The sequence below is a fragment of the Dermacentor silvarum genome, chromosome 4 (assembly GCF_013339745.2).
Source record: "Dermacentor silvarum isolate Dsil-2018 chromosome 4, BIME_Dsil_1.4, whole genome shotgun sequence".
NCBI lineage: Eukaryota > Metazoa > Arthropoda > Arachnida > Ixodida > Ixodidae > Dermacentor > Dermacentor silvarum.
This window is the reverse complement of record NC_051157.2, coordinates 61899046-61922428: the sequence shown is the minus strand read 5'-3', so window position 1 is coordinate 61922428 and position 23383 is coordinate 61899046. Positions and strand designations below refer to the sequence as shown.

Here is a 23383-nt window from a genome sequence, read left to right as displayed (position 1 = left end):
TCATTACGGTTGGCAGGCCTCACTTCTTACCCGCCACTGAAGCTTTCTAAGTGCTTCGCGAACTTAAGCCGGGTTCCTTCAAAGGGACTGACACAGAGCGAGAAGCCGCTCATTGCCACCCGTCGGCAGCTGCGCATACAACGCTCAGGATGATGATGCAGAATCAATGGCGAGGTGCAATTGTGTTGATCGAAGAGAGTCGTCTTTGACGTGCTCGGTCAGCGGTATATGTACACGACGCAGCAGGAGCGATTGTATGGTAACAGCAGTGGCAGAGCAGCCGAGCGTTGCACCGGGTTAGAACCGCGGGCATTGATTCGCGTCGTTCGGCTGCTGCTGGCCATCGATTCTCGATTAAGACGACACGCCCCGTAATACAACCGTGTTACCTTCGTGGCACTGACGCCCCGGCACGTGGCTTCGTTGCCGCGTCGTGTTCAGCTGAATCCGGCCTGACCGCGACCAGTTGTGCCCTTCCCCGAGACTCTGACCCCAAGGGGTCATTCATTCTCCAGGCCTCTCAACCTTTTCTTTCATTATTGTTATTTCGGGGGCATATTTTGTGCTTCAGCATCTGTGTAAAACTCAGTTGCTGCGCTGCTGAGTTGCGGCCAAGTTATAGGCTGCGTTATTTGTTTTTTCTCAGTTCGAGAGGCTTGAGGATGTAATTCTTAGCGAACTGTCAGAGTAAACTGAATATCGGTAGCCATTAAATAAAAATAACAACTTCAAATGTGTGTCGTGCAAAATCAGTGAGTAGAAGCATATTTGTCAGTTGTCCTGTTTAACCAACACGTGAGTGCGTTTTTTTTTTTTTTTTTTTAGCGATGTTCGTCACTGTGGCCCAACGGGTATGTCACTAAGCGTGGGGTTGCGCGTACAGTTTCTGGTCTAAATTGGCTGTCTGACTGAAACCGACCTGGAAAAAAATCTCGTGTAATGATATTTTATTCGAAGTTAAAATACCAGATTTCATTCGAATGAATGGGCTACCTTCAGCTACACTGTTACTATGGATCCAATAAGGCGGGAAGTCCCATTACTATTTTATATTTTACTTTAGTGCGTATTGGCGTATGTTCCTACACCAAGTATTCATGGCAGTTTACAGAGTAAGCCATGCTTCTGAAGGAGTGTGCGCCTAATATGGCCAGAACGACCTACATGGACAAGTATGGATCGAGCAAGTTTACATTTTCGAAATTTTTGCGCGTATGGAAGCAGCTGCCTTTCGCAATATTCGTTTTTTTATTGTTTTGTTTTCTGCGAGTGATTGGGGCCATCGAAGCACCTGGAATGCGGGCATTTCATACAATTTTCGGTAATCGTTCAACTTCTGCGTCTATCCAGGATCGTAGGATGTGACGACGCGAATGATGGCTTAGTCGTCCTAGCTTGGGCGATCGGGCTCTCGAGCCATTATTTGCTGTTGTTCCAACGCTAAAAAGTATTAGAGCTCTCCAACTCATGCACTTTAGCTATTTACCTTTAGCTTCGAAAGCTGTAGGCGCATTTACGAACAGATTACAGAACAGACCAGCGTACTCCCAAGGTCCGCTATTTTCTCGAATTGTAGCCAAGCTCGATTATCACGAGCACATCAGAGATAGACGAAAATCACCTGCGCTTCCAAGCGAATTCGGCATTTGCGCTCCCGATACCAGGACCAGACTCCCAATTAAGAATCTACGCCGCCCGCGTGGAATGTTCTTTGTGATCGCAGTTCACGTGCCGTTTTCTCTTTATTCTACGTAGCGCAGCAGCAAGAAGTGCCGAATCACGCTTTCTGGGCGATTTCACGGAACGACTTTGCTCCATAACGCCGTCGGCTCGCGGTGGTTCCTCCCCACTTCTCTCGCATACGTTTTCATGCCGCCGTAACCGGTCGTCCCACCGCTCGAGACGACCAATTCGGCGCCGTTAAACCAAGTGGGCCGGAAGTTTCTGCCCAGCGTGCGCAGTCATGTACTCGAGCCGAAATGTTTCCGGCGTAAAGTTCGTCTTCTCCTTCGAGCGCTTCGCGCACGGGTGATGCCTGCTTTGCTTAGCAGCCACTCTGTGGAAGCCGCGGTAGTCGAAAGTAGATGGAGCAGTGCGCACTGGGAGAGGGAGAGCAGTAATGGCGGAGATTCGTAGGGATCCTAATGGCCAAAAGACCACTGCGTTCGAGCTATAGCACCCCGCCGAAGTGCGTGCGCCTTAACGTCCAAACGCGCGTACGGGCGCGTGCACCCGGACGCTGCCTCTTCCAAGCTCGCACGCAGTTGCGCGTGGGTGTGATTCCTGAAGCAGAAGGGCGAAGGAAAAGTAACACGAAGAAAACGTAAGAGAAGGAAAAGTATCAGGCCGCGAATAAAAATCGACCAGAAGAGCGAAGCGAATGAACCGCGGTCCTGACGGGTGGCTGGCGGGTGAGAGGGGTGGCCGTAGTATTGCTGCCGCGTGCCCCCCGCTGTAGTGGAGAGAAATAATAGGGAGAGAGAGAGAGCGAGAGAGAGAGACGCCGAAGTAGAAGAAGAAGAAGAAGCAGTCGCGGCCGTTTCGCTCTATCCACGGCAGCTGCGGCTATCCAGAGCACGCGTGGGTAATGGCCGAAACGATTTCCCTTGCTGATCACGGTGCATTCCTGGCGCAAGACGGCCCGCCGGCCGGCCAGACCGCGGCAGAAGAGCGGCCCACAAAGAAGCATTAAGGCTCGAAGCTGCGCGAGCGCGCGAGCGCGCGCGCTCCGGCGGCAAACGCAGCGGTTTGCCGACGCGTACGGCAGCGGCGGCATCAGCGGAAACGGCGGCAGTGGTGGCGGCGGCTTCGAAGCCGACTACTGCTCTCCGCCGCCACCCCTCTCCGTTCCAGAAAGCGGCGGCGGATACGCGTGTCTGTTTCTTGTTATCTTTATGGCCGGTTAGGAGAGCTCCGGGAGACGTCTCCAATGGTCCATTAATGGCTTCTAACGACTTCTGACCGGTGCTTTCTTCTTTCCCAATGCGCGCGTACGACTCGGCAGCGATGGATGCACGAAAAGAGAGAAAAGGAAACGACGGAGACACGCGCACGGCTGTGTGGCGTTGCGAGGGTGATTCGCCGCGGCGGTGGGCTAGTGGAGCGTGTTACGCCGTCAAGCACCGAGAGCTCTTCTCTATACGGGCCGTTTGGCTTCGGTCATTCCAAGTCGCTCTTACTTCTCTGATCTCCCAGTTACTTCCACGCTGATCTTTCTGCTTTCGCTCAGAAAAAGCGTTCGCACTTTCTCATTCCTTAACACTGTTTTGCGTCAGATTAGCGTATCTCGTGGCCTGTATTCCTCAAACATGCTATAAAACTTCAGTTTGGGCTAGTTGACCCTCAAACATATCGCCGTATGCGAGAGAACGTGTATAAGTTCCCAACAATACGAACAAGTAGGAGAGATTTCATTTTGGTTAGCATTGAGATTGGATCCATGACTGAGGCTTCCGATGTTTTCCAGGTGCTAATTTGTCAGTCTTACCTAGCTCACAAATTAGAATCAAAGGACGCAAGTAGCCGGGAACAGGGAGTGCAGAAACAAAATGGAAAGAGGGCTACAGCATCACGCCAGCTCTCCGCTAACTCAGTTCTATGCGATAGCCATTTAATGAAGGAACAGCCAAGCTTCAAATCAAAGAATGCGTTTTCATAATAGAGACGCGCAAGACACGTTAGTGTTGTCAATATTATGAATCCACTTAACAACACAACTATAAAGCGTTCCGTCCTGCGTGTGATTACTTGTTAAGCGAGTGCATCTCTTAGCCTGAATTACTCAAACTTGCTATAAAGTTGGTCCTCACGCTTCTCTTTATACAAGAGTGCCCGTATGAGTTTCTAACAACTTACACGCGCGGCCTTTCAGGGCGTAGTCTTCCCGAAAAAATTCGGGGTAATAAGGAAAGGAGTTCTACGCCTGTTGACCACCTTTCTCCGAGACACCGAGTTGATTAACGTATGGCAAAATACCCCGACTAATGACATAAAAGATTCTAAGGTGGAGCAATTGCCGGCCAAGCCCGCCAGGCTAAACCCACCGCTGCAATACCACCACCATCATCACCATAATTTCCCTCTGTCTACATGCTCTTGCACAGCAAGTCTCATAAGCGCTCGAATGCGCTCTAGCGCAATTTAGAGCGCACCGGTGTGAGTAACGACGCCATTTACACATAGCCATGACTGAACAACACAATTTTGCTATCATTTTATGTGTTTGTTTGTTTAGACCGGGATACGAGCACGTCATCTCGTTTCCGTGAAAATGGCCTCGATATACGTTGTTCTGTTTCACAGCTTTACTGTCCTTCTTTCTTTTCTTTAAATTATATATCAAGATAGCCGACGCTTGGGATGCGTCTGCTTGTTTGCAGTCCAACACAATTAAGATTGCCTCGCTCACAGGGCGTCTCTCGGAAGCCATTAACGCCCGCCAAATGCCTTCGCAGCGGCGGAACAAGGCTGGCGGGTGGGACGAAGACGAGGTGGAAGAATGTGGGAGCACTCCCACTTAATGCCTGTAAGGAAAGCGGTAAATAGGGCACCTCCACACAAACTCGGCGGAGAGGAGCAGCCAATTTCGGCGGCCCGTTTAAATACCGCGCAAAGCTCGCAGGGGCTGTTCCGGGGAGGCATTCGGATGCGCTCGCTCCTCGGCGTCTTGCGGCGCGCGGAGGCAGCGCACTAATGACGAACGCAGCACGGCCACAGCTCGAGGAGACGCCCGGGGTCTAAACGGCATCACGCACCGAGACACTGGCGAAACTCAATCCCGCGGCCCAGTGACTCGAACGGACGCGCGCGACGACCTTAGCCACGGTCCTAACCACCCCTCGGCTCCGACCTCCCTCTCCGGCGCCTCGTTCTCCCCCTGTGTCTTCCCGCGCTCCGACTGGTGCTGCACGGGTTAACCCTTGACAGCGCCGACGAGCCGTCTTTCTGACTGCTGGAAGAAGTCATTGGCGGCGCCGTATACTCGGCGAGGGTTGACTCTCCGAGTCGGTCGGCCGGTCGGTCGGCAGTGCCGGTGCGGTCCCGCTTATGAGTTAATTCGCGGGGCCTATTCCTGGTCGGGCCTGCGTGACCGAAGAGATAACGCGCGCGCTCACGCGCGCTCGCGCGCGATTTCGTTCTCCCTCTTTCTCCTTATTTCCCCCAGCACTGTGAGGACTAAGATGGCGGTGGAGAAGGGGAGCTTCTGGAGGCTGCGGAAGAAAGGCGCCGGGGTCCCCGCGACCATCATAGCCCATTTAACGCGGACTAACGGGTCCCATCCAGATCGCTATCCCCCCAACTCCCGACTGTATCATTGTGTATACGAACGGCCGGTCGTGACCGACTCCACGAACGGGTTGCACAGTTCGACCCGTATGCGTATTATAGCGAGCTGTGCGCCGGTGGGAAAAGGGGTCGATTGCCCGTGGAATCCATTGTACCGTCAGTGGCTGCTGCCTAGCGCTCTATTGGCCTCTTAATTTCCCGGTGTGCCCTTTCTGCGTGTATATGTGCGCGCGTGGTCGTTCGGGGCGCCGTAGTACGCTCTGTGGAGATAATGCGAGCTGGAGGGGAGAATGACGATCGCGCAGTAATGTCTCGTGGGTGTTCGGTACGCGTTGCTTATCAATTGTCCACTGATAACTCTTTGGATTCGTAGCACTTTGCCGTCTGGAGATTGTTCGGCATGCGGGGTTCTATTCACATCATTTCTGACGTCGTGACGTCATTGCGCGGCAGTATTTTGGCTTCTATTGACAATAAGACCGCACAACCAAGACGTGTCGGGCCTATACGCTACTCTGGCTCAAGTTGGCGCTCATGAAGACAAGTGCGCAGTCGTTCTTGATAATATTAAGAGGCTGCTTTTATAAACCGCTTTCTCTAGTGCCCGAAGGAGTGGACGGGATAACGTATAAACATATGAAGTATGACACAAGGTGTTTCTTTATAGACATGGCTAAGTAAGATGATGTTGGCACTAAGAAATATACCCGATTACTCCTTGTTACATTAAGAAAGTTGAATTATATCGAAATTCACAGCAAATGGCAAATGAGCAAATGGCATAAACACGACAATTACTGAAAGCATAAAATATTACGGATGAGAAAAAGAAAAGACCAACACGTTCCGCTGTCGACTACACAATTACCGTTTTATTCGTCATGCCGGGCTTTAATGTAGCACTTTCAGTACCTGTTTTGGAAGTATACTACAAGGTGACAGCGAATCCTGACTACTGCATTGTTGCCAGTGCTCATAATTCATGTGAACATTGGGCCCGTGTCTCAGGATGTCAAATATATATGTCTGCTTCTCTTATTTTTTTCTTTTATGATATATGTTCAATTCCTATAGGCATCTGTGTGTTTTATGAATATAAGTTCCACTTCGCAATTTCATATACATATTCCTTGCTTGGCTTTATTGGCTTTTCGGCACTCACTGCTACAGGTATCATATTTCCGTGTTTACTTGACAAAATAACTTATTATGTCACGTTGTGCATAAAAATATTTCTGTTCCTGTAGCTGGTGTGGTGAAACTTGCGTACACAAATAAAAATAGGAACTTAGTATATATGTTCAGTGCTTCCTTGTGTCTTCTTGCCCTGTGTGTTCCAGTCATCGCATAGTTTTTTTTTTTTTTTAGGAATAAGTCATTTGCCAGCCAGCCCACGTGAACACAATCCTAAACACATGTGCAGAAGCATTGTATCTAGAAAGTCTATGTGACATGCAAATACATGCGCCTTCTGTTTGCTGCAATGTACACAATTGAATTGAGTGAGATTCGCACACTTAACACATCTTAAATTTTCTAAACCATTTTTTTAAATTTATGACTCTCCTTCGAAATCTGCGGAGTGCAATCAACATCTCTATATGGCTTTCATAGATTATGGAAAGGCATTTGATTCAGTAGAGATACCAGAAGTCATAGAGGCATTGCGTGATCAAGGACTACAGGAGGCGTACGTGAATATCTTGGGAAATATCTACAGATTCTACAGCTAACTTGCTTCTCCAGAAGATAGATAGATAGATAGATAGATAGATAGATAGATAGATAGATAGATAGATAGATAGATAGATAGATAGATAGATAGATAGATAGATAGATAGATAGATAGATAGATAGATAGATAGATAGATAGATAGATAGATAGATAGATAGATAGATAGATAGATAGATAGATAGATAGATAGATAGATAGATAGATAGATAGATAGATAGATAACAGCATTTAGAGCGAAGGAAATGGCGCAGGTACTCTTGAACCCATCCCCATGATAGCTCTGGTCACGCGTGAAGCAGTATGCTCAGTTTCATAACTGCACTGTGCTCAATGATCCTTCCTATAAATAGTTTTCGTTAACGACATTCGTCGCTGTCATCTTGGGGTATTGGCACGTCGAGAAGCCGCGTGAACAAGAAAAGTACCAGCCCGACAACACAACAGGCGTATCTTGCATCGAGTTACGATTTGATAACAGGGATAACCCAGTAAAAAGAAGTCATTGTCAGAAAGCAAAATAATGTACGGAGAGCTGATATGGTGCACTGACGTCATCATGGCCGCCATGTTTGTGTACTAGCACGATGAAAATGCAGCGTCTGCGACGTCACCTGAAAGCTATCTATACACATGTGTAATAAGTATACAGGGCGTGAAACATTGGTGAACGGAACTCACCTAAGGTAGTCCCTCTTGCAAAGTATGAGGTTGGCCTTGGTGAAGAGGGTGGAGCCGACCTCTCCTAGGCGGCAGTCGCAGCACGCGCACTTGAGGCAGTCCTCGTGCCACAGTTGGTCCAGCGCCTTGAGCAGGAACCGCTCGCGGATGGGCTTTTGGCAGCCCGCGCACTCGGGACCCGGCATTGAACCGGACATGGCTGGGTGGGGCCCCACGCCGGGGCCTGCGCCCTGGCCCAGGTGGTTGGCAGCGCTGCCGCTGCCACCCGCACCTCCCCCTCCACCACCTCCACCCCCGCTGGTACCCCGTCGTGAAGAGCCGGTTGTCTTCATCTTCTTGGGTCCTGCAAACATACGAACAGGGACGCCCATGTCATCACACTTCAGCTCCGACTCTGACCACTCAGTTACTTGACATTTGGCAGCGGCGGGCATCTCTGTTTTAGTTTAGGTTTATATATTTTTTACCACTTTGTTTGAAACAAATCTGGCTATATGCTGACTATCAAATTCTATACAGACTGCACAGAACAGGACGGCGTTTAATCCTGATAAATCATTATCCTTTATATGAAACGTACGTGATTACAAACGAATGCAACGCTTGAAACCCACACGAGTGCAGAGTCGTGACACTCATGTTAATGCACTTGACAACAAAACCAAGAGCACGCACTGTTGACCACAGTTTTGCCTTGCATGCCAGAGGTGGAAATAGGCGGACGTGAAACAAGGCGAAGCTTTCGCTGCATTCTTGCGCCCTGACGGGACATTAGCGCCCATCGTACCTTGAAATATCTGAAATGGAGCGTATCATTAAACTATTAAATTCTAGCGTCTTGGTGAGAACTGCCACGCTGACGGAATCTAAGCAAGACACGAGTTCCCAGGAAGATAGCGGGTTGAAATCATTAACAGTGGCCCAACAAGAAGTGACGATAAAGGCAACGTTTCGCCAAGACCCCTTGTGGAAAAGTTGGCTTCGGTGACATGCCTTGTTTGGCTACCGTTAATGATGTTGACGGAAAGCAAGACATATATTCAGCAACTCACTAAGATACCTTAGGGTTCATTAATTGGTACCAGGAGCCACATGCAATGTCATGCAGAGCGTCCGGAGTGCCTCGAGCGGCCAGTCGCGCGGCAATTTTGCTTGTATTAGTGGGCTTCTTTACGCTGGGAGAAACACTTTTATGTAGCACGTATTGAACAACAGGAAGCTGCATCGGGAGTTTTTCATGTTGCTCTACAATTCTCTCATTGACACTTTTCATGTAATTATATTTTTTCCAGACGTTGATCAATTAATTAAGCCTAATTATGTAATAAGGCGGAATGCAAAAAATAGTCTGAGTATCTCCAAGCCACGGCAAACAACATTACCTTGGCTCTGTTCAGCTACGTGGCATTTGCATATTTCTAAATAATGGTGCATGATAGTTGGGACACCCTGTATATACATATTTATATATGAATAAATAAAATAAGAATCAGGGCATCAATGTTATTATTAGTTGCCTTGCTTGCCAGAATAAATGACATCTTTGCGTAGCATATACGTTCACCGTAGCTTACTCACGCTACATTAATCATATGATAGGGAACGCTTGTCGTCTTGGAAGTTTCGCGCAAGCGGTGACAGAAGTTCTCAATCGAGTGACAACAACTTTCCACGAGGAACTCTGAGATATGCTTTATTTTCAGTACACGACGGAGAGGTGACGAATTCAGTTTTTGCTTTCGGACTCAAATCTAGATATTTATTGCGGATTTTTAGGTTTAACCGTGACATTACCGTACTCCCCACAGGCATACTTCTGCAGAGAAATGACTAGAATTTGCGGAAAGTGGGCGTGTGCGTTGCAGGGAATGCAAGCATGGGCAATCAGGGCGGCGACGAAACGACCACGAAAGCAAGGTGGGCGGGTGCGACGGCAACGTACCGGAAAGAACGAGCGGGAGGAGAAGAGGGAAAAAGTGCGATGTTATGGGCGTGCAAAGCTAGCGCGAAGGATGGCAGGGCGCTAAACATTTTCGTCGCGCTCAGTGCACTTTTTGGGGCTCTTCTTTCAGCGGGCACCAATCTATCACTCGTCCGAGTGTGAACAGCGCTGGGGACGAGATAGCGGAGACTAGCACCACCGCCGCCAGGCGGCATCGTCGACAAAGGCTGCGAGACTCGCGTCTCTATCTTCTTTTTATGCTGTTAGGAGGTTATGATGAAGTGAGCGACTCATCTGACCGTGCATGCCCTGTACTACTAAGGGCAGCTACGTCGCTACCGCTTGACGACATTTTGGCGCCCGCAAGTATGTGGGAAATATTTTGAAAGAAGATAAAAAGAAAAAAAAAGTATTACGTGCAAGACACGAAAGGAAAGATGAGGCGGGCGAGGCTCAAAGTGGCTTAAAAGCATCCGTTGCGCTTTCGCTTGCGATTCGCCGGTTATACGCGCGCCAGATAGGGTGGTACAGCAAGGAGCCGGCGCACTGTGCGCCCTGCTTGTATCGGTTGCGCCGTTAGACTTCTTCCCTTATCGCGGTTGCCGCGACACGCTAGGGGAGAGAGAGGAGAGGTTGTTGAAGAGGACGACGCTCGGGAGGTTCATTAAATTTCAACGAGGAGACGAAGCCACGCTGCGGTGAGGGAGAGCGAGAGGCGGTGGCATTGGCCGCTGGCGTTCGAGCTTGAGAAAGGGAAGAAAGTAAAAAAAAAAAAAGGTAAGGAGGACGGAGACACCGAAGCCGAGCGGCGATTCTCCGGAAATGAAGACCAAGAGCGGAGCTAGGCGGCACGATAAGACAGCCGCCGCGGCCGGACCAAGAGCAATCATGAATAAACCGCAGATAGCGTGTGCGCGGGTAGCACCATTATGGTGGCGCGCGAGCGGCAAGAAGGTTTTGGGTCCTTGTAAAGACCCGAGTTTGGGGAGGGGACCACACCGAGCCGCGCGACAGGGGGAAGGGCTCGTAATGATGCTGCCGAGACTCAATAGTGGGGTGGTGCCGCGCGAGAGAAGAGCGACGCAGGGTTTCGTCCCCTCTAGTTTTCTGTCTCTCTTGGTGTTTTTCGCTGCATTTCGATGCTTCTGTATCATCACTCTCTCGGAGCCGGAAGAGACTGACCGACGGGCGGTTTCCGTGCGTCGTACGCTATCAGTTGCGATAAGGACTGGCGGTCAGTGGCGCGCGTCGTCACCTGTCTTCGCTGTGGCATGCCGGACGAAAGTCCAGATACACGTCGGACAGTTTCCTTTTATGCTTCCACTGATTATGCGTCCTTGTACCACTAAAAGAGATATAGAAAGAGAAGACCGAAGAAAGTCTGCCTGTCCACGGCAAGCGTTATCGCCAGGGGCTTCTGGAACAGTCAGAATCAAGCTGCTTCAGTTAAACTCATGAATCCAGGAGTGCCGCCTCTTGATTCGCCGAGTGGACGGAAGAAGAAGAAGAAAAACGATGCCTGTGATATTCAGCCGCGGTACTTCTGGGCCAGCAGCCAGGGTTATAAACGACTGTTACCGCTTTTGGAGCTGAGATGGTGTGACAGTGGAGATAAGCTAATGATGTAACAGCTGGCACGAGGCACTTCGTTCGCGATGAGCACCGTTTCTTTATTGCATGTGTGCGGGACAGAGTTTCATTGAGAAATTTCACTAATTGTAATACGTGTGAGCTGCCACCACTGACAGTGCGCTGCATCTTAGAGAGAAGGAAATACTTTGCCTCGACTATATGAGAGACCTCGGTGATTTGGTAACATTCAGAGGAAAAAATAAAGATTATCCTGCTTACTTTAACTATGGTTGCCATGTGGTCAAACATATTAGGCATTTGGTATGGTGACGCTTTATGCGGAAACCACGCTTATTACTCAGGTAAATCGTTAAATTACTCAAGTTGCCGAGGTACACTCGCCGTCCTCTTCCTTAGAGGTTGCTCATGCTCTAATGGAGTTTTGTGGTAGGCAAGATCTGTTATTTTCAGACTATAAGCAGTACACATTAGAGACACGATTTTCTATGCTCCACTTTTCTTAGATCATGCTGGCGGAGTAAGGTTTCTCGAATCAAACAGCACTTTTTATCTGACGTAGTCATTTACTGAATTCCTGGAGAAAGTAAAGCATCTACAGAAAGTCGCTTGAGATTGAACCGTATATACAGTGATTGGCAAGCATAAAACAAGGTGTTGGTTTAGTTTTTCACAAAGCGTTAGATTTGCTGAAGTTTAGAATCCGCAGGGTAGAGAAAGTTTCATTCAATCAATTTAAGAGGAAGCTGGCATTCCCCTGACAGCCTAACACAATGCTACAAGGCCGAAAGGATCATGCTTCGAGTTTTTCATTAATTTGTTATAGCCCCATATAGCGTTATGCTGGCTCCTTGTTAGCGTTATGCTGGGCTCCTTTCCACTTCTTGCTTTCTATTTATCATTAGATAAGTTTGCAAGGACACGGCCACAAAAAGGCGGTGGTGTCTGGGTTCATCCGCGGACCTGGACGAATTTATCTTTAACTGTGAAGCTTTCTCTCTAGTGAAACCACATGGATATCCTCTGTAGGTTCTTGCCACTTTCATGAGGATTCCCAAATTACTCATGCATTAAGTATTCAACACATCAGCAACCTGTTGTTTGCAGATGACAGTGCCCTGGTGAACAGCACTGGAGATGCCTTACAATGAATAACTTTGGAATGAATGAATGATGACCTTAAACGGCAACATGACGGTTATAAAATTGATGCGCAAAATATTATGGCAATATTGAATAGCCCGGCTAGAAAAGAAAAGCGTGAAAACAACCTGGACACAGAAATGAGCACGAAGTCGCGGGATCGAATTCCGGCCTCGGCGGCCGCATTTCGATGGAGGCGAAATGCAAAAACGCCCGTGTGCTTGCCTTGTGCGCGTTAAAGAACCCCAGGTGGTCAAAATTAATCCGGAGCCCTCCACTACGGCGTGCCTCATAATCAGAACTGGTTTTGGCACGTAAAACCCCATAAAGAAGAAGAAGAAATGAACACCACGTTGCTCTAGTTCCAACAAACTTATTTTGAAAAAAAAAAAAAGGCGCTGCATATGTATACACCGTGTGTCATTACTCTTCCAGCTATAACGCATGCGCGTGAGACCTAACAGGAAAACTTTTAATATAAAAAAAAACAAATAAAAACTTTTACAGATAAGTTTGTTCGAAATAGAGTGTCGTGGTGCTCATTTCTGTCTCTGTGTTTTGTTGTTTTTTGCGCTCTTTGCTTTAGCAATGAGCGACCAACGAACCAATGCATTCACCTTTGTAGAAAAACTAACTTCGTGATTTGTAGACAGCCAGTAGAAGTCTTGCAATGATGTATTTATTTAGGCCTGGAGTCAGATGTGATCAGGGTCATTCCGGATGAATAAAACTTCTAAAAATGAGTCAGAGAGCATACGACAAGTAAGCCTATGTCATTAGCGGCATTAAGTGTGAAGCCATTGCATCGTGCTTTAACTGAACTGCGAGGACATGCGGGCGGAAACTTGATGAAAGATAAGGAAGAAACTCGAGAAGGGAGCTTCGGAAAGCACAACCAGAAATGAATCGAAACAGTTATTGTTGAAAAGGTGGCGTTGTGGATGAGAGAGCAAACGGGTGTAGCTTATATTTATTTGAGATAACTACGAAGAAGAGTTCGGCAGGAAATGCAATGTGTAGAGTAGATCACTGTAGGTGCAGTCGATAAGCAAAAGAGGTGCCCAGGGAAGAGACACCCAATCAAGGACGGCCACAGCATGGAGCCAGACGACACAATAGTGCAGTAATTGCAGATAGCTATAGACAGGCCTTACTTCCTCCTTTACAGTGTACATATAGTAGGTTGATGATGAGGAGGACACTTACTTGCCTTCTTCTCGTGTACATGTACACACATTGTATATGCGCGCCTACTGAAATGGGCTCGAACAAACGAAGCCGCTTCCCGACGGCGATTTATGCGAGATATAAAAAGAGCACACTAGGGAATTAAGCATGACGCATACGTGTATAGTACGAGCAAAATGCCAACGCGTACGCGTTCGTTTCATTTGTCGCGGCGCGCCACTACGCCGACCGTGATGCGTTTATCGAGGACCACGCGGCTTCTAACGATGGTCGTCAAGCGCGCAACACTCTGCGCTGCCGAACAGATTTCCGCCGGGCGCCGCCACTTGAGTGAGAACAGCCGCGTCCGTAAAAACAGACGCTGACGCCTCGCGCCAGCGCTCCACGGCAGCGGCGTAACAGCGGGCCGCGCTCTCTCCGTTATGACCGGGTTCGCATAACGGCGCTTGCTGCTAAATACGACGAAAAAGAAGAAACGAAAAAGAACACGAGAAAAATGTAGAGCAACGAAAAAAAAAAAAAAAACCGTGCGCGAGACAGCGTCCTCACTTTCGGTTTACGGTCTGCAGTCATCTCCGAGCCGGCAAATATATACGAGGCGACCTTTTGTGTAACCGTCCGAGAAGGAAGCCCAGACCACTTAGCTGCAGTCGTTCTCTTGTAACGGCGCACCCGATACCTGACGTCAGCGACACCGCCGAGACGACTCTTTCACGCATAGCGCATTTCGCCAAGTGCGAAGAACCGTTCTCCTTTGAGCTTCGTAGTAGGCACTATACAGTTGAAAAGAATAGAGGTATGAGGTTTTTGTGTGTGTGTGTGCGTACGTACATGCTGTGGGGGGCGGGGGTGCGTGAGCAGTCAGCAATAGTGACCTTATTTTCTGGGTCGCCATCGGTCGACCCAATGACCCATCTCCACGCTATTTGGATTCTTTTCGAAGAGGAAAACAAGCCGCGAAGACTGAGAATCTATCGGCAGAAATAGGCGTAAAGGAAGGAAAGGAGACGCCCGGAGGAGCGGGGGAGGGTAAAATAAGGAAACTATCGGAGAGAAAAAAAAATAAAGGCAAGACTCGATGGGTTGCAGGAGGGGGAGAGGGTGGGGGTTTGCGACAGCTCGTGCACGCAACTGGACGAGATTCCCGGCACTGCGAAAAAGAGGCAGCAAACGCAAAACGCCCGCTCTAGCCGAGGGTCTACGCAATTTCAGAAAAGCTACTTAAGATGATTGCGCCTCGTCGCACCCTCAAGTATGCAGAGACTGCGGACCTCCGTGGAGAGGGTGGCAAAAAGACGACGGGGATGCAGAGGATGGGAGGAGGAGGCGCACGCACAGTGCGAGATATGAAAGGCCTTGTTACTCGCGGGGGGAGGGGGGGGGGGGGAGCTGGCGCGGGGCAATATCCCTCACTTCGTTTATTTTACTCTCTCCCTCCCTCGCATTTATAATTTTTTCCAGTCGTAGGCTTTTCGCCGTGTCTCCCGACAGCCGCGCTACACGCTGCTCCTTCTCCCTCTCACAGGATCCAGCTGACGGAGGCAACGCTGTCTCTCTCTGTCTCTCTCTCTCTCTCGCTTCAGTGTTCGCAAAAATTTGAGCGATTCATTTCGAGTGGTCTGACGCCCACCGCTTGTTTCTCGCCTTTCTTTAGCACCTTTCGCTCTGGCAGAATTCTAGCGTTTTGTAATTCTGTTGTGCTATTAACACAGCCTGCGATTATCATTTTATAATTTTTATCTCGCTGTATCCTTGTCTTCATTTCTTTCTTGCTTTCTTTTTTTTCTGTTTCTTTCCGGAATCTCCGGTGTTGGTGCCAAATGGTTGGAATTTGGCGAGACATAGTCCGCAACAGACCTGATTCTGCTCAAAATATGTGAGAAACCCAAGCAATCGAGATGCGAGCTCTAGGGATGAGAGGAAAAGAGAGAGAGAATTGGAAATCAAACGAAAAAAAAAAACAGTAAGTGTGCGAATGCGGCCATGGGCATATTAAGACCGGGAAAAGAATGGCGCGTGCCTCCCCTGACGACTGCTTTTCCTCTCCGCGGGTTGTTATGCAGGAAAGAAAGGAAAGTGCGGAGGGGGCTGGGAGGTGGGCACTGGCGAGGGGTGGCGCAGCAGGCGCGTGGCGGCCGGTTTTAAGCTCACTCTTGGAAATTAACGGCGACTCTGCGCGTGTCGTATATGCCGGCGCCGGTACGGAGTCGGCGGCCTACCATCGCCGCCGCCACCAACCCGGCCTTCTTGGCAAATGAGAATCGAAGTCCAGACCGGCGCTGCCATAAAGGAAAACGCATCGTGCGCGCGCCCGCCCTTGTTTGTGTTTGTTTGCGTTAGCGTCATTAGCCACGCCCGCGGCTCGACTCCGCGCTCCCTTGAACGAGCCGGCCGATGGGTGGACAAGATAGGAGCTGCGCTCGTGGACTGTGGCGAGCTGGACGAGAGAGTGGCGGAGGTAAATGGGGCGTCGCAAGCAGCTCGAAGGAGACTACTGAAGTACAGTGGTCATTTGCAAAATTGAGGGAGTTTGCGCAGTATAAAATCTCGCGGCAAGTTTCTCCCGGACCAAAGCCGCGGCTCTGCAAACACGTGTTGCGCGCGTTACGCCCGCTTTCGACAATTCCCTCGTTTGCGTGTAAGGCATAGAAGTGCCAGCAAGAGCTTGGCTCAGGCGTGGCAAATGATCATTTTTCACGAGTGGAAATATACTGCGAAACAAACTTAAGTCTGAAAAAAAAGAAAGAAAAAAAAAGAATGAATTTTTCTTCCGCCGTTTATCTGCCGTTTGTAGGCCTTACTTTTTTTCTACGCGGCATAACGTGCAAATGGAATTAGATCAAACTAGCAATTAGATCCATCAAATTAGGAGGAGGCCTGTGTGATGCGGATGCTGCATGAATGACATATGAAATGCGTTGGCCATCAGTCATCACGCATAGTCATCCGGTTGCTTTGTTGTTATCGTGCTCCTGATTTTCTTTAACCTTTGATGAACCGGCTTATTATAGTTGGCTTGCTTGATCGGTACTTAATTTTCAGAAGAAAGCGCTCTCAGGAGCAGTGCTAGTCTACAATATTTAATGTCTACATATATCTGACGAGCTCCCATGAACACTATATATATATATATATATATATATATATATATATATATACAGGGTGTCCCAGCTATCACGCAGTACGATTTAAGAAAAAGAGGAACGGCATTTTCCAGTGCTGTGGAGTAGCCACCAGTAATTTTTTCGTTGCTACGATTTAATTAGCTAATTGTAATTAATTAGCTAACTCGAGAAATACTGCCTTAATTATTAAACTGTCAATGAGAAAATTGTAGAGCGACATGAAAAACTACCGATACAGCTTTTTGTTGCTCAATACGTGGTACATAAATGTGTTTTTCCGAGTGTGAACGGAGCCCGCGAATACACGCAGAATGGCCACGCGGCTGGCCGCTCGAGGCGCTTTGCGTGTATTCGCGGGCATCTTTCACGCTCGGATAAACACATTTATGTAGCACGTATTGAGCAACAGAAAGCTGTATTGGGAATTTTTCATGTTGCTCTACAATTTTCCTATTGACAATTTCATAATTAGAACAGTACTTCTCGAATTATATAATTAATTACAATTAACTAATTAAATATCAGTAACGAAAAAATTGCTGGCAGCTACTCCACTGCACTGGAAGCAATACGCACTAGGTTTGCTTCGCGTAACGCCGTTCCTATTTTTTTTAAATAGTGCTGCGTGATAGCTGGGACACCCTGTATACCCTAAATGTACGAACATCCGTATCTAATGAGAAAGTGTGCGCATGAAATTATTATGTAACCACCATGCACTGGGGACTGCAATTGGGGACCGCTCACTGGGGACCGCTATTGTGACGGAATCACTTCTTGTGTTAAGATCACCTTCCCGTGTTGAGAGGGAACATTTCTTCCTGGTCATGTCATCATCGTCTCCGTATTTATCAGTGATCCCGCCTATGGCGGTAAATAACCGGATTTTAGGAACTGCTTTTCACTATAGCGACATACTTTACGTATCATGCGTTTTGCACGTACAATCAACTTGTCCCAACACATTGACATGCGTTTAAATGATCAGCCCACGACGAAGAGCACGCAGCCAGAAAAGTCGCACGCAGGCGTTGTGATCAAGACGCAACTTTGCCAAGCACCAAGCGGCTTGATCAATGGTGAAAACTTTGTTGCTTTGTTGTGAAGTGACGGGTAACGAACGGCGTTTGGCAAAAATTCTTTATCGCGAGACCGGTGAAATTGACAGGCAGCAACGACTTATTCAACGCTTTGCTCTAAAGCAGGCTTCGTCCAAACAGGCCTGGCTGAAGCTGCCTTCACTGCTTGCTTCTAGCATTTCTTTCAAAGAGAATCGCAGAAGCTCGACTAAGCCTCTACGACGTCGTAGAGGCTCTACTACAGCCTAATTAAGGTTCTCGTGACCGACACCGTTTCTTTCTTAACGTATAATACTGTCGTCCAACGAGGGTACTGCCTTCTCGTAACTTTTGTTTACTTCATCTTTGAAACTACAAGTCAGTATAGCACTTTCCGGACAAGCCATTTCCATCGTTTTGCGCATACCGCTTTCCTTTCCCCGTCAGGCGCCAACAGGCGCGCGAGATGCTTTGTACCGAGCAGCCTATATGCTCCCACCAAAAACACGCGCAGCGCGCTAGCGAGGCGAGGCACCCGGGCTCCGTTTCCGACGTTTCGGCCGGAAGTTTCCGCGACGGATACGGTGCAACGCGTCCGTCCATTGGCTTCTTGCTGGTCAGAAGTTGCCAAGCCCGCGCTCCCATTCAATACGGCTCTCCGCTGTTGCAACTCTCAACAATGTGCCGTCGTTGCTCCTTCCCCCGACGTTCTCTACAAACACACACAGACACACACGCGATCTCCCCGTACCGCTTATAACCACAGCGTGCAAACTAAAGGGATGCCGAAAGCGGCGTCGACCAGCAAACAGAAGCAAGCCGCGGTCTTGCGCGCGTTGGTGTGTGTTCGCGTTCCGTCCTGAAATCGGCCCGGACGCAGCCGAGATAGCCGCGCGCAGTGCCTGCGTGCCGCGCGAAGTTGCCGGTACGTTGCCGCATCCCGGCGCTATGGACCCGCGAGCGAGCTGTAACGGCCACGCGTTCGCGGCGAGCGTATAGCAGGGCTTCCCTTCGCTGACAATTGGCGGAAGTGAGCGAAAGGCCGTCGCGGCGCAGCGTCGGGAACCAGCGTCGTGTTCGCCGGCTGCGTCATGCGAGACCGGTAGTGGCGGGGGACGTTCGTTTCCTGTCTTCCACGCAGTACCGTTACGCGGGAGACCTCCCCACTTCCCTAGCTCGCGCGTTGTCTGCGTCGCTACGCGAGCGCAGATAAGAAAATCACTGCGCCTCGGCGAAAACGAACCACCCGGAAAGCGAGAAGGAAAATCGTATGCGGCCGAAAGCAGCCTGAAGCCCGGCAAGAAGCAGCAAGGGTTGCGTTACTATGAAGTGCTGTGACTTGGCGCCGTGTACAGCATTGGTATTGTTGTCTTGTTTGCCTTGTGCGAGTGCGAAGAGAAATTCTTCGTTCAGGTCCGGCCGGAAAGTTGCGCCAGTGCTTGTCTCCGGTTTTAATCTAAAACGTGTCTCACAGCTCGGGACCAGCAGACATTTCAGAAGTGCGCAACAGGCTGAATGCTTGTTCAAAAGTTTGAAAGTGAAATAAGCACCGGAAAAGCAAGCTCTCTTTTTCTTTGCCTGCACTGATTGTCAATCAGCGAAGGAACTAATTTATCCGCGCCTGTTCTCTGCCCTGTTCAGGCAGAAAAAAAATGTCTGTTTAAAATTTGGTTTTAACAATGTTCCTGGAACTTCAGCGTCATTAAGAACGCAGATCATCGTACTTTCATGACAGAGCATGGCATCTCACCTACAGACATTGGTCTAGAATTATGCTCTGAAGGATAAAAACAAGAGACTATTCTCGAGGCATCTATCTAACTGATCACCGTAAAACTACACCTTCGTCTGGGTCTATGTACCACGTTATTGTAGGTACCAAATGTACCTCCTCGTGTTCTACTGTGACGGCGGCTGCGTATGACATGGCAGAGCGGGGCCGCGCGGGTCCTATCTTGAACGCGATCTGCAATGGGGACAGTGCCTAGGCGGTCTAGGTGCGCCGAAGGCTGAAAGCTTCGTGTGCGCTGTGGTCTCGGCCGCTCGAAATGCGAAAACACCCGTGTACTTAGATTTAGGTGCACGTTAAAGAACCCCAGGTGGTCCAAATTTCCGGAGTCCCCCACTACGGCGTGCCTCATAATCAGATCGTGGTTTTGGCACGTAAAACCCCATAATTTAATTTTAATTTGTTTTTTTTGGTCTCAGCCGCTTCGTTCACGTTGAAGCGAGAGGCAACACGAACGTCAATTCGCTCGCTGCGGTTTCCGCGCTTCCTCATGCGAGTATTTCGACAGCGAGTGTCCGCGGTCGTCGAGTGAGACATGTTCATGTTTGCCTGTGTGGGCGTGACAATATGCTTGCTAATTTAGTCCGTAAGCGAACGTTTACAAGTTTATAAGCCGATAAAACTACTATACTTACATCGTATAGTTGTCTACAAATTTGCTATCGCAATCGATGCTTCGCCTTTCGGGCGACACTGCGAGTTCTTTATTTAAAGCTAATAGCTTTCTTTGACATATTTGCCCGTTATCGTGGTTGGTGGCCGGCCTTTTTCCGCCGGTAGAATGAGCGGACAGCCCCATAGGGATGAGGAGACGGCTGCCACGGAGGCGGAGCCCGTACACAGAAAGCACGTTTCCGGAGAAGAGGGAAAGCCACCTGTAAATCCAGACCTCACTGGTTGGTCGGGTAGTCGTTGGCGTCGCGCCACAGGTTGGTGAAACTTGTGGGTATACGAAGCGGCGGCCCAGCGTGCCGATGCAATGATTGTGGCAGAAAAGGAACAAAAGTTGGAAAAGCTACACGAGGCTCGGAACGAGAGGGAACATTGCACCAACGACGCGAGGTTCTGTAACAACATGCGGGCACCGTGACTACAGAGGAACGGGAGGAAACCTTGCTCCAACGATTTTCGCAGATATTTGAGGTGATTCAAGAAGCTTTGAAAGACATCATTGGTAGTTTTTGCATTGCTTTTCTTTGCGTTCTGGTCATCCGTAACTGTGGGCTATGAGGTACAGTTTGCGCGACCTTATTTTAGCAACCATGAAAAACGCCGCCGTGGACCGAGCAGTTGACTCTTCCTCAACCAGCCAGTGCCCGCTGGATAAAGTTCGCGTGACCCACACGTCAGCATGCAAATAATAATAAAGGCGTGCCACAGCTTCAACACCGCTACAAAAATTTCCTTTAACATTTTTCAGACCCCTCTGGAATGTAGTATGATGATACAGGATTCCAATTTTAAGCTATCCAGTAAGCATCGCAGGCACTAACACAGAGTTGGGATACTTCTGGAGCTTTACAGGGACAACCCCCCTTTTTTTACATCAGCCCATTATAAGGGTACCTGATCGGTGTATCTTGGCCCATGTAGCGAGCAGCGTCATCACGTTTATCACCATGTTTGTCGTCATGTTCACCATCATCATGTATTTTGGCACAACAAGTTGTTGGAAAAGAAAAGTTCATTTGTCTGTTCGGCATGCAATTCCTGACAGTTCAGCCCGCGTGAGCCATCGTGCAGGTGGAGATGTCATCATTTATGCGCCGTCGTCGTGCCGTAATTTTCATCGTTTCATCGTCGTCGTCAGTGTCGCTATGGGCGTCTTTGTTCTGAACGGAACCTGAAGCCTTCCTGTGCTTAGCTTTGGGCATTTTATTTTAGTTTAGGCTTATTATTATTTTTTCGTTTCGCTGCAATGCCCTCTACACTTTATACACGAATCAAGTAAATGCGAGCTGTAAACACTCACTGGTAGTAATCAAACTAAGTGTCTCGAGTGTTTCTGAAACGCCGACAAAATTCAATGCGACAGCAAAGTGGTGCAAAGTGCGTACCATGTGATTCAGGCTGTCGGAGGCAGTGCTTCAACAAAGAGTCTCTTGGGAAACATAGGATCACGAGGTTAATGGAAAAGCGCTGGACTTGGCGCGTGCCCCGTCTTTGGAGACAGCTCCGAGAGATTTACGATCCGCCTAGCGGTTTCGGGGCAGCTCTCGGTGTATTTCAGCCCGCGCAGTTCCCCCACCCGCAAACCGTGGTTCAGGCAGAGTCTGTCACTGTTGTAGACTTCGAAAAATGTTTGTCAGTCCGGCCTGCCTAAGGACACCGCCCCGTGTGTCATTGCGGGCTGTGGACTAGAAATGTCGCCTCCATGCCTAATTCTGCCGCTGAAAGGTAGTATGCGCCCCGTGTGAGCTCCTGCATACCTCTGTATGATGAAGCGGTGTGGCGAGCCAACTTTTGTGCTAGAAACACACATAAAACAAATGCACCCTTTGTTTGTAAGGTATCAAGTAGATGTATATAATGTGCTGTCGTGCGCTACCTGTCGCAAAAAGCTTCTAGACCAGCGTGTTGTTGAACATATCAGACACACCACACCTCAGCGGCAATTCAGTATAGCCACAGTCGGTGTATTGAAAAGTTATGCTGAGACCTCAAAAGGTAATTCGACTCACAAATTATACCAGCTGCACTGTGCGCTTGGGGACATTACAACTTTATCGGGTATGTGGTTGGTATCACGTTGGCCTGTAGACTCTTCATATGGAATACTTAGCATCAAAGAACAAGTAAATTATGGTTATAAAGGGCACAGACACAAGAAGGGTAGACGAAGACAAGCGCTTGTCTTTGTCTCCCTTTCTTGTGTCTGTGTCCTTTATCGCGCTAACGTTCCGCTATGCAAAACCAACTCGCCCAACAATTAATTCTTCTAGCATCAAAGATCTTTTCTCTAAGTCCCAGCATTAAATTCGCGAAAACTGCAACTTATTTTATGCTCAAATTTAATACAAAGACTACTTCAAGGTTAGCTACCATTACCTATTTATACATGGTATCAGGGAGCTGTTTCCATATCTTCGCTGTGTTGGCAGCAATCTGGTCCTATTGTTACGTTGTTGTTTTTTTTTCGCTTCCGAAAACGTTGGTCTCGGTGCGCAAGACTTTTGGACACTTTAGTAGCGCCGGTTCTGTTACATTCGCTTTGTTGTAATACACTCTAACTTCGTGATTAAATTTTAGTGTCAGTTTCTCCCTCAGCCCACAAAGCGTATATCAAACTATGCGCACAAAACTATGCAAACTAACGATGCGTGAGCCGCCGTCTTAAGAATACAAACGTGCACCGCGCATTTACAAAGAAATGTTTCGCGAAGGTGAAAAGCTCATTATCAAGGGAGATTGCGCTTCAAACCCACCCGTGGAAAACATACTGCAGAATCAAATTGCGAGATCGTCAATGTACTGCAGTATTGTTCCACTTGTAAATGTAGCGACAGCTAGAATCCTTAGATTCTTGCATATGTGCATAATCCTTCGTAATGAAATGCTCGCCGCTAGCGGGAAGACGTCGTATTCATTCATTCATCCATTCATCACACACAAGTTGGAGCAACAAGCAATTCAGCATCGCCGGCGGACCATGAGTTCAATTTGATCCGGTTTATGCAATCTCGGTCCCAACGTCTCCTCTTGCATGAACGTTTTATAATTTGCATAGAAGGGACGCACTTGTTACGGTTCTGACGCCTCAAGACACTTCAACTATAGTCTCTTCTTTTCTTTTTTTTTTTCTTGCAAAAGAATTGAGAAAGGTATGACTTCATTCAACACATCATTTGG

At 48.6% G+C, this 23383-nt stretch overlaps 1 protein-coding gene across 1 annotated transcript in view; it reads right to left on the bottom strand.

Moving 5' to 3' along the window:
- Nucleotides 1–23383, bottom strand: part of LOC119450125 (LIM/homeobox protein Lhx9) — a 104722-nt gene that overhangs the window by 40281 nt on the left and 41058 nt on the right. The window contains exon 2 of the mRNA XM_037713492.2: nucleotides 7700–8042. Within this exon, the coding sequence (XP_037569420.1) occupies nucleotides 7700–8042 (343 nt within the window). The remainder of the gene's footprint in view (nucleotides 1–7699; nucleotides 8043–23383) is intronic.